This window comes from Salvelinus fontinalis, chromosome 31 (genome assembly GCF_029448725.1).
Source record: "Salvelinus fontinalis isolate EN_2023a chromosome 31, ASM2944872v1, whole genome shotgun sequence".
Classification (NCBI taxonomy): Eukaryota; Metazoa; Chordata; class Actinopteri; order Salmoniformes; family Salmonidae; genus Salvelinus; species Salvelinus fontinalis.
Window position 1 is genome coordinate 47,484,597 of NC_074695.1, and position 12,084 is coordinate 47,496,680.

Genomic DNA, 12,084 nt, shown 5'->3' on the forward strand with positions numbered 1-12,084 from the left:
GCCAAATACTGGGAGTGGGGAGGTCTCCATGGATTTCATAGCAGACATAGTACAGCAGATTGGTCATTCCATTGGGGAGAACATTGCCTCCTGTTTGGAGTCAAAGGCAATTGTTGGACATGTTGGGGACAATGTTATGGGGAATGCATGCAGCTCTAGGGGTATGGATGTGTCAGGCCTGAACCTGGTATTGAAGTCTGATATCAGGGAACCGGTGTACTTTCGAGGGGATGGCTCTGAAAAGTGCACAGTGCATGAGTGGGAGGATATGGTCATGGTTTACATGCGTAAGAGGGGCGTATCTGTGATGGACCAAGCAGTTGAGGTTATGGGTAGGCTTATGGGAAGGGCCTGCGATGTTGTTAAAGTGGGCATACGCAGCAATCCCTCCATTGATTGTACACAACGCAAGCCGAGTACTGTTACATCTGGATGGTGAACCATTTTGATTCACACCAGAAACTATTGAGCCTTAAAAGCCCAGCAGCATTGCTTTTCTTGACACAAACTAGTTTGCCTGGCACCTACATTTTTGTCATTTAGCAGACACTCTTTTCTGGAGCAACTTACAGTAGTGAATGCATATAATTTCATAATCTTTCCTACTGATCCCTCATGGGAATTGAACCCACAACCCTGGCATTGCAAGTGCTATGCTCTACCAACTGAGCCACATGGGACATGCACTTCAGTCTTTTGATCTTTTGTCTTGCCAATTCACCCTCTGAATTGCACACATACACAATTGTCACAAGGCTTAAAAACGTTTCTTTAACCTGTCTCCTCCCCTTCAACTACATTGATTGAAGTTAATTTAACAAGTGAAATCACTGTACGCGTGTGTGTGTGTGTGCAGGTGTGAGGTGTCTTCAAGGGCACAGAAGGGATGGAGTTAAAAGCATGACGTCTCTGTAAGGAGGAAGTGTCTGTTCAGGGTTTTTACCCTCTGTAAAACACACACACAAAGACACATATTGTGAGAATTAGGACTCATAATGAAACCTTGACCCAGTTAGAGAGCCCACTTACCGTCAACTACATTCAACAATTTCTGAGCATTATAGTGTGTGGTGTGTGTGTGTGTTTGAGAGAGATATAGCACAACTGACAGAAACGTTCCACCACGTCTGACACATGCATACACATATACAGACAGACCTACTGTATAATAACATTGGAAAACAACATGTGAGGCTAACCAGAAACTGCTACAGACATGGGGTGAATATTACCCTATCCAAATAACCAAGGCTGTTCAAAGTCCATAACTGAATTTAATGAGGACCACATTTCAGAGGTCCTTCCCCTAGCTTTGTAGGATGTGAATAGAGACCGTTTTGAGTAGAATCCAACAATAGCAATACAATAATTGTTTTGTGGTGATAAAAGGAATAGATGTGACTTGATAATAGCCTATAAACATTACGGAATCAGATATCTGACTCATCTACCGCTGTTGACGCTATCTTTACACTACTGAGATGTTATTCAGATTAGTCCTGGTTTCAAATATATGCATACTCTGAGTATTTTAGTTTTTTTCAAATAATATGGTCTGAATCAACTACTTCTATTGGAAGTATTTGACCATTTAAAAACAAATGTATAGGCCTAGCTAGCATAGGCTACTATTTTAACTATTTTAAAATACTTATTTCCAAATACATTATTTCAAATGCCAAGCAGACTTGGGGTAATACAATATTTGCATTTGAAAATAGAAGTTTCTGTGTATTTGAGTAAGTTCAAATACATGGCAATATTTTCAAATAAATAATATCCAAATACTTGGCCTACTTCCAAATGTCTTCGAAAGTAATTGAAATAACAAAAATAGTAGGCTTCAACACTAACTCTGCAGGGGACTGCAATGTTCGGCAGCAAACTATTCCGTTCTTCCCGCAGTTAAATAAAATGTTGTTTCTCAGTATAGCCTAACTATTATTTCCCTAATGTTAGTTAAAGCAAAGTTCACACTCTCGGCAATCCAAGACGTAGAGCAGCAACAGCACTAGTGTGAACATTTGGGTGGTTCGTTTTGCATGGCCCGATGCTCCGGGGAGTGGAGATTTCTCTTAAGGACCAATGGAACGGTCTAAAATAAACCTATTCTGCCTACCCGGGGCACCGGGCCATACAAAACGTATTCACTCACTGGTATATTGTGGGAGGTAACTACTGATGTAACCTGTCTGTCTAGAGTAGGCGGCTGGAGAGGTGGAGCTGTATGTCGTAAACTAGTCAGCGATTACGCACTCTCCGATTACACAATTTAACCCGCAGTGAACTATTCGAACAGTTATTAGGAACATACAAGAACAACATGGCACTGGAAGATAACATGTTGGCCTACCTACTTTTCGGTTTTATTGAATTACATTTATTTGGTTTTGAAATGCATTCTGTAGTGTAAACATGTTTGTGCACTGGATTTTGCGTTTGTTGGCTGCCTGTGCGTTGTTCTAGCAACGTCGGATACGATGTGACTTTTCCAAGTGTCTCTGGTGTCAGTACTGATCAATGTTCATGATGAGTTGCGGAAATGGACCAGCACGTGCTGTGCTCCTGTTGTGTTTGCTGCTGCTCCTGCACGCCGCGGAGGAGAAACCACGCGCTAAACTAACTGTCACCGAGGTAAAGGAATGAATCGTACCATCTTTGAGGTTAATCTTCATGGAGATAATGTAACCAATAAGCAATGGAGACATTATACTCAGACTGTAGCCTATATATCATGGAAATGATGTATTGGAAATGCATTAGGCTATGTGAACCCGCATCAATATTCACTTCACATGTCAATAACAAACTCAACACAGCCGTGTTCTGTTTCTTCTCCCTCTTCCTTTCCCTGTCTCCTCCACTTTATCCATAGATTCAACACCATAATGGTAAGTGTTACTTTAGTCCATGGTCCCTTTTGGAGAGCTGATCTTATACACAATATGAAGAGGAACAGTTTATTTGGAAGGTTGAGACTTCACTGTATATATATTTTACTCCATACAGTTGTACAGTTTTGAATGTTCTGTGGCATTTTTCTTCTTTTTCTATAGGTTCCACCTGGAACCTGGAGAGTCTTCCCCAGCTGAGTCTGTCCACCTCCTGGTTCTCTCCATCACAGGCCTCCTGTTCTGCTTGTGTCCATGTCCGTGTCAGAATGAAAGCTGCAGGTAAGGCCTTAACACTCTGTTTCCCCCATCCACAACCAATCTCACTCTCCACCTCATCCTCTTCCCCTTCAGAACCTTCTTCCAGCTTACTGTTATCCAACGTCTTCATCTCAGTCTCCCTTTCTCTGACCTTGTGTTTGTTGTCCCCCATGATGAAATTGGGGAGGAGACTGTGGATCTGTCTCTGTACGTTAGTACATTAGTCACACACGATATCTCAGACACCACTGGCCCGATTAAATTTTTTTAAACTTTTTTTTTTATTTTTTTAACTTGGGTGAATTGAATTGTCTTGTTATAGAGATCCAGCTTTTACGAAATACACTGATTGTTCTGATGGTGGCGGTATAACAACAGATTGAAAATGCAAACCTTGTCAGGTCATGCCCCTCATCCTGTTTGACCTAAAGTCATGAAATTCGGTACATAGGTCCCTCTCCTCACAGGGAACAAATATGTCTCGGGGACCCATAAGACTCAACATATGCAAGAGCATTCATATCAACCACACAGTGGCGCTATAACGGGCACATGTTTATATCGCTTGATCTGTTTGAAATTTGGCACACATGCTCAGGAATATTAGTCTAGTCAACCCATGCGATATCTCAGACACCACTGGCCCGATTTAGACGAAACTTGAATGAATGATGCGTCTTGCCATAGAGATCCGGCATTTACAAAGTCACATGTTATTGACCCAAAGGGGGGGGCGCTATAGTAATCAACTGTACGTACGTTATCACACGTGATATCTCACACACCACTGGCCCGCTTTTGATTAAACTTGGGTGAGTGATGCATCTTGCCATATAGATCCGTAATTTGCAAAGTTATACTGATTTTGCACTGAGGGGGGGGGGGTGCAGCATCATCTGTAGGGGGACGACATGCTTACTGTTGCCTTTTTTGTCTATCTTTCTTCCTTAACATGACTTTCTCTCGTTCTACCTTTACTGCCATGCTTCCTTAATCTGTCCTCTGTTTTTCCTCTCTAGACTTTACTGGGACACTGAGTATTACCTACCTGGAGCTGTCAACTAATTCTCGCAGAATCATCTCCATAGAAAATGTCAAAAATCGCACTTTACAGGTAACAACTTCTTTTCATTCCGCTGACCAGTGAATATTCCTTGGCTTCCAAAGTTATCAGCTGGATAAGATAGAGGGATACAATTAAGTTCACGCCCTTACCCTCTTATCTATTAATTGTCCCCCACGATGAAATCGTGGAGGGGGACTGTGGACCTGTCTCCATCAGTTAGTGCGTTCGTACGTTAGTCACACACGATATCTGTGACAGTACTGGTCTGATTTTGATTCAACTTGGGTGAACGATGCGTCTTGCCATGGAGATCTGGCATTTACAAAATGACACTGATTTCCCAAGGGGGGCCCTGCATCATTCGTGGGGGATGACATGTTTACTGTTGCCTTGTTTTTATTTTAAGTGGAGAGGCCCGCTTCCCTTCAACGGAGGAAAGACCAAAATCAAACGTTTACGTCTCCGTAATATTGGCCATCAAATTTTGGTAAGATCTGATATTTTCATGCGCGCGCACATTAAAAGAGGTGAACGTGTGTTTCTGATGATGGTGCTGTGTCTCTGCTGCCCTTCAGTGGGAGTTGGTGTATGACTGTTTCCCGGCCGACGCAGGGCGAGAAGTGTACGTGTCTTTGTCCTCCAAACCAAAGAGAGAAGACAGGTACATCGTACAAGACATCTGTCCAGGTAATGAATCTCAAAACCTAAACCTTTCACATCCATCACTTATTCCCTTCCCTCATGTGATCAAAATAACAATAATACTTAATCATTTTGCATACTATGACTCTCTGTCTGTGGGGATTCAGATCCAGTGCCGGAGTTTGACCTGTTTGTTGAGGAGGTGGCTCGATCCCTCACTGTAACTGTAGCAACTGGGGACCGCACATACCAGCCGGCTCTCTCACCTGAAGTATACACCAGGCTGTGCTACAGGCAGACAGACTCAGAATGCTCCAACCTTTCTCCTCTTATTACTGTAAGCTCATTGTGTGTGTGTGTAGATGTTTCAAAAGGTGAAAGTTGTTTTATAATTTGTTTATAGATAATGTATGTTTTCACCAGATTGACACCAATCGGGCGTTGTCAGTGACTCTCAGGTTCCCCTACCTGCTTCACTGTGTCTGTGTACAGGTAAGGTCTCGCTCAACTACATATCAGATCATGTGCGATGGACAGTGACATTACTGCATGGCTCAAACTATGTCTCATGTAAGTGTCCTTACTTACTTGTCTGTTTTGTATGTCTGCCTGCTACAGGTATATTACACACACCTGGATGCAAGGCGAACCACAGTTTGCCCATTTGTGAACAGCTCATTAGATGGCGAGTATTCCGTTTTTTTTAATGTCTCTTAGACTTATGTGAGATGCAGTAGTTGATGATTAGCTTCAGTCTCTGCGTGTGTTACCTGTACATTGCCCTGTTAATCTGATCTGGGAAACCAGGGGCTTTCTACTGGATCTAATATTGTGAGTCACAGATAAACCAGCAGAGCATGAAGTCCTCTTGGAGCATTCACTCCTCACACTACTATCTGTATTAACAACTTCTTGTCAATAGGGGGGCGCTGTTTTCACTTTGGGAAAAATCGTGCCCAAATTAAACTGCCTCGTACTCTATTCTAGATCATACAATATGCATATTATTATTACTATTGGATAGAAAACACTCAAGTTTCTAAAACTGTTTGAATTATATCTGTGAGTAAAACAGAACTCATTTTGCAGCAAACTTCCATACAGGAAGTGAAAAATCTGAAAACGATGCTCTGTTCCAGGGCCTGCCTATTCAATTGCCTTATATTTATCGATATGCATGCACTTCATACGCCTTCCACTAGATGTCAACAGGCAGTGGAAGGTGGAATGGGGTGTCTAGCTTGATCTGAGGCCGAACAAGAGCTTTTGGAGTGGCAGGTCAGGATATTTCCGGCTCTGATTTTATTTGATACATGTGATAATAACATCATAAAGTAGGTTTTTTCAACCGAGTTTTATCAGTTTATTCAACGTTTATTGGGACTTTTGGAATTTTCCGTTCTTTGCGTCAAGAGAAGATGGGCATGTTCGCGCCACATGGCTAGCTAAGGTTGCTAATTCGACAGAAGAAATGGACATTCTAAAACCAAACAACGATTTATTCTGGACCAAGGACTCCTTGTACAAGATTCTATTTCGTATTTCTGTGGAAAATGTTGATTCCTATTCTCTGCCGTTTTGGCGAGCTCTGTCTCGCAATAACGCAAGCTGTTATGGTAAAGTTATTTTTAAAAATCTAACACGGCAGTTGCATTAAGAACCAGTGTATCTTTCATTTGCCATACAACAAGTATTTTTATGTAAAGTTTATGATGAGTTCTTTGGTCAGATTAGGTGAGTGTCCAAAATAGCTCCGGACATTCTGGTGAATCGATGCTACATATTCACAATGTATAACCACGGTTTGCAGCTCTAAATATGCACATTTTCGAACAAAACATAAGTGTATTGTATAACCTGATGTTATAAGACTGTCATCTGATGAAGTTGGTCAAGGTTAGTGATTAATTTTATATCTTTTGCTGGTTTTTGCGATAGCTACCTTTTGCGGTGAATAAATGCATTTGTGTGTTTGGCTATTGTGGTAAGCTAATATAATTCTATATTGTGTTTTCGCCGTAAAACACTTAAAAAATCGGAAATATTGGTTGGATTCACAAGATGTTTATCTTTCATTTGCTGTACACCATGTATTTATCATAAATGTTTTATGATGAGTATTTATGTATTTCACGTTGCTCTCTGTAATTATTCTGGCTGCTTCGGTGCTATTTGTGATGGTAGCTGCAATGTAAAACTATGATTTATACCTCAAATATGCACATTTTTCGAACAAAACATGAATTTATTGTATAACATGTTATAAGACTGTCATCTGATGAAGTTGTTTCTTGGTTAGTGACTAATTATATCTCTATTTGGTCGGTTTTGTGATAGCTACTTATGCGGTAGAAACATGGTGAAAATATGCGGTTGAGTCTTTGGCTATTGTGGTTAGCTAATAGAAATACATATTGTTTTTTCGCTGTAAAACATTTTAAAAATCGGAAATGATGGCTGGATTCACAAGATGTTTATCTTTCATTTGCTGTATTGGACTTGTGATTTCATGAAAATTATATGATATCCCTGTCCCGTTAGGCTAGGCTATGCTAGTCAACTTTTTTGATGAGGAGGATCCCTGATCCGGGAGAGAGAAGTGGTAGAGGTTTTTAATGCACTGTCTGTGTGTGTTCTGAAGAGGGCCGAGACGTGTGGCGCTCCAGTTTTGTGACTCTGTATGGCTCCAACCTGGCATTGAGCTCCCCGTGTCCTGCTGCTTACCTGAAGCTCTCTGCCTCCCTCTGCTGGCAACACCAGAGAAACGCATCCCACTGCACTCCCATCCTCAACTCCACACTGGAGGACATAGTGGAGAAGAGAGCTCTGGTAAGGGTTGGTGATTACTACGATGAGGATGATGATGAAGAGGAGGATAATGTTGATGATTATTCCTTTCCCTCTCCCGTTGACAGAAATATAATATTTCTGCTGTGGATCAACACCCTCAGATGTGTGTGCAGGTAAGACTGTGAGCCAAATGCATGTATAATATCAACAGTTAACTGTATAATACATGATACATGTGGGTGTCAGTCGCTGATGTTCTCATGTCTCTCTTCTCTGTAGCTGTCCTTTAGAAGCAGCTTTGATGTCCACTGTCCATTCCTGCCAGGTGAGAGACCACAGTGATATAAATACTGCACTTGATATTGTTATCATTTATTTATTTAACCTTTTTTATTTAACTAGGCAAGTCAGTTAAGGACAAATTCTTATTTACGATGACGGCCTACACCGGCCAAACCCAGACGACTTTGGGACAATTGTGCACGGCCCTATGGAACTCCCAGTCACGGCCAGTTATGATACAGCCTGGATTCAAATCTGTAGTGACACCTCAAGCGTTGAGATGCAGTGCCTTATACCGCTGCGCCACTCGGGAGCTCATAAACACATCTTCTGTGCCACTAAGAGCGGTAAAACTCCATACCACTTTTAGTCTACCCAAATGCATGCAAGACCCTCCCTTCGGCAGCAAATCCGACCATGAGTCTATAAACCCTTCTTTCTGTTTACCAGCAGACCCGTGGCTACAAAACTATTTTGCTAATACAGACTGGAATATGTTCCGGGGATCAACCGATAGCATTGAGGAGTTTACCACATCAGTCACGGGCTTCATCAATAAGTGCATAGACGATGTCGTTCCCACAGTGTTAACCAAAAAACATGGATTACAGGCAATATCCTTGCTGGGCTAAAGGCTAGAGCTACTGCTTACAGAGAATGGGACACGGATATGGGTGCATACAAGAAAGACTGCTACGACCTTCGAGACATCAAACATGAAAAAGGACAATATAGGAGGAAGGTGGAATTCTATTACACCCGCTCTGATGCTCGTTGGATGTGGCACGGCTTGCAGACTATAACAAATGGAAACCCAGTGATGCCCAGTGACGCGAAACTCCCAAACGAGCTAGGCCACAACAACTCCGCCACACTGACCCTAAACACGGTGGCCCCTCAGGAGTGCGAGTTTAGTCCCCACCTGTACTCCCTGTTCACCCATGACTGAGTGGCCATACACGACTCCAACACCATCATCAAGTTTGCTGACGACACAATGGTGGTAGGCCTGATCTCCGACGGCGATGAGACAGCCTACAGGGAGGAGGTCAGAGACTTGGCAGTGTGGTGCCAGGACAACAACCTCTCCCTCAACGTCAGCAAAACCAAGAAGCTTATCGTGAACTACAGGAGAAGCGGTCGAGACGTTCAGGTTCCTTGGCGTCCGCATCACTAAGGCCTTAACATGGTCCATACACACACCCGCAAAGTCGTGAAGAGGGCACGACAGTGCTGACTTGTTGGCAGTCAGCACTGTTGGAACCGACTTGTTGGCAGCCGGTGACGACTCCATGTTGAGTCACTGAGCTCTTCAGTAAGGCCATTCCACTGCCAATGTTTGTGTGTGGAGATTGCATGGCTGTGCTCGATTTTTATACACCTGTCAGCAACGGGTGTGGCTGAAATGGCCTAATCCACTAATTTGAAGGGGTGTCCACATACTTTTTGAATATGTAGTTTATCTACCTAAAATACCTGGTACTGTATACAGTTTAATTCCTCCTGTGTTACAATTTTTGAACTGCATCGTTGAAGGGCTCGTAATCAAGCATTTCACTGTAACGGTAAAGTCTACATCCATTCTGCGCATAAGGCAAATAAAATAGGATTTGAACAACATCTCTCTCCCTCCTTCCCTCAGGTATGTCTAAGTGGGAGGCATATGTTGGTCCCGGTTCACAGAGTCTCCGTGTCTATCTCACCTCCAATATCCCAGCATCCTTTGCTGCTCAACTCTGTGTATGGCAGGACAAGGGATGTGTGGCCAGAGGAGCTATCTACTTAGTAAACATGGTAAGGTAATAAGACACTATTACCATTTATTATAGAGCTAATGACACTGGTCCATGCTGTTAAGAGTGCAGTTTTCTGTTGTACAGGATGGCACCAGAGAGACACCGCTGAACCTGCCCTTATCCTTCCTAACTGAGGGACTGTGTGTGCAGGTATGACCTAACTATGAATGTTTTTTTGTATTATGTGAAAGGATATCTTATCTTACCTTTGACTTTCTTTTCATTTCACGCTCTCTTTAACTCTCTGAAGGTATGGCGGTCAGATCCTCCACAGTATGGGAGGAGAATACTCTGTCCTGACTGTGAGTTCACTCTCTCACACACACACACACACACACACACACACACACACACACACACACACACACACACACACACACACCTTCCAGCACTTATAAGTAGTATCCTCATATGCCTTCTCAGATTCCCACAGGAGATGGGGTCTCTATGCTGTTGCAGCCTTGACACTTCTGGTTACTGTGGCAATGCTGGGACGCCTCATCCACTATGTGACCAAGAATGGAGTCACAGGTCAGTTTTTCTTGCACTGTACGCAGACCTTTTGTAGCCCGTTCTTGTGTCCTCAGTCATATTATATTGCATTAACAATGTTTGCAATATTATGTACTGTCTTTGACCTACTTGTCTGCTCTGTCTGTGTGTCTTTGTATCACCTTATCCTTCAAACCTAATTTAATCCACATTTGATTTGATCCTAAAGGCTTAATGGCCACCAGGGAAATAATTGGGAAATCAAGCAATAACTGACAATCATTTGCAATCTTTTTTTATTTTTATATCATCCCCGTAACCCTCTCCTTTGTGTGTGTGTGTGTGTGTCTGCCTCGCCCCTTCTCTCGCTCCCTACAGGTTGGCTGTTCATCCAGAGGCCTGTGTTGTTGGTGTGTTCCTCAGAGCTGTCAGCCCATGTGTCTCCAGTGTGTGCTTTGGCCTCCATTCTACAGGGGGAGCTGTGTGCTGATGTGCGCATGGCTCTGTGGGCCCAGATCTCCAATGGGGATGGTCCTGGGGCTATGGAGAGGTCTGGGGCTGGTGTGGCTGAGCTGGGCCCTGTACCCTGGATGTATGGACAGTGGGATGCAGTCAGAGAGGCAGGAGGCCGGGTGCTGATCATATGGAGCCCAGAGGCTAAGGAGACCTACAAGAGCTGGAGAGAAGAGCGAGATGGAGGGAATAGGAGAGATGGGAAAAAGACAGGAGGGAGTAAAGGAGAGGAGATGCGACAAGGGGAGAGTGGAGGAGAAGAGCTGAAAGGACTTGAGAAAACAAGAGATAAACAGGAGCAAGCAGGAATGAAGAAAGGAGTGGAAAGGAAAGTGGAAGGTAGGAGCGGAGAGGAGGAGAGGGAGCCCTCCTCAGTGACGGGGCCGGTGTTCAGGGCTGCCCTGTCATGTCTGCAGGGGGCACTACAGGGGACAGGAGAGAGCCACGGCTTTGCCCTTGTCTACTTCCAGGACCTCTGTCACAGCCGAGATATCCCCAAAGACCTCAGAGGTGTCCCGCGCTACTGCCTGCCTCGAGATTTTGGGAGCCTGATACGAGAGCTGGGCGGGATGGCTAGAGGAAGGAACAATGTGATTGGCAGCTGGCACTGCTGGCCCAGACTCCTCTCCAAGACATTGTCGCTTTGGTTGGCACGACGACTAACTCGCAAGATGAGTTGCCACGGACGCACCCACAGGAAGAAGAGGGTCCAAAACCGAAATTGTCGCAGAAAGTGATGTCAGAGAGGACACTAAGCAGGCATGTGTCGCCACTGTCAACCAATGAAGAGAGGACAGAGCCAAGCACTTTGCAGGAGGAGTCACTCAGCGGGCCACCGTGGTGATGAGGCAGGGCATCTCAGGTTTTACCTTTATACAGGGGACTTTTCTTTTTTTTTTTTGTCTTGACCGTAACATGAAGCATTGTTGGTGTAGTGACCCAAACGGTGTAGCAGAGACGACGAACATTTATGCCTAAAGTCAATAGGGGGTTACACTTCACCACTAAGATACCTTACCACTTGATTTGCTAAGTAAATATGGTCATCTGGGTACGTCCCACGTATGGCAGTCCCACACAGTTTGTTCTTTGTGTACTGAGTGCACTGTTTGAGCCTGACCATGAAACCACACACATCAGCCTTATCTTTGTGGGTTTGCCTGAACAAAGGAGACGCCTTAATCTGGTGAATATCTCCTACAAAATCAACCACCCTCTGTTAATACAACAAGATTCAACTCTGAACAATCTTGGCTAATTATTTAGTTTTGATTATATAAGTGTTTTTTTTATTTTATTTTACATAATATAGTGAATCAGAACAGGTAACATGTCAGAGTGCATGGAGGCT

The 12,084-nt window shown here is 43.6% G+C and overlaps 1 protein-coding gene across 1 annotated transcript; it reads left to right on the plus strand.

Annotated features, from left to right (window-relative positions):
* The first annotated feature begins 2,207 nt into the window (after positions 1-2,207).
* Positions 2,208-11,555, plus strand: LOC129830422 (interleukin-17 receptor C-like). Its single transcript, XM_055892996.1, has 17 exons — positions 2,208-2,634; positions 2,876-2,891; positions 3,057-3,173; positions 4,172-4,266; positions 4,625-4,705; positions 4,794-4,905; positions 5,028-5,197; positions 5,284-5,352; positions 5,479-5,545; positions 7,502-7,689; positions 7,776-7,823; positions 7,930-7,975; positions 9,575-9,726; positions 9,813-9,878; positions 9,979-10,030; positions 10,152-10,259; positions 10,599-11,555. The coding sequence occupies exons 1-17, from the start codon at positions 2,521-2,523 to the stop codon at positions 11,468-11,470; spliced, it is 2,373 nt and encodes a 790-aa protein (XP_055748971.1). The 5' UTR covers positions 2,208-2,520; the 3' UTR covers positions 11,471-11,555.
* Positions 11,556-12,084: the final 529 nt, after the last annotated feature.

Bases quoted from the DNA above. Each gene is read 5' to 3' on its own strand.
- LOC129830422 (XM_055892996.1), top strand. From the start codon at position 2,521: ATGTTCATGATGAGTTGCGGAAATGGACCAGCACGTGCTGTGCTCCTG. The intron at 5,198-5,283 runs GTAAGCTCATTG...TGTTTTCACCAG, and splicing joins ACCTTTCTCCTCTTATTACT to ATTGACACCAATCGGGCGTT. The intron at 9,727-9,812 runs GTAAGGTAATAA...TCTGTTGTACAG, and splicing joins CTATCTACTTAGTAAACATG to GATGGCACCAGAGAGACACC.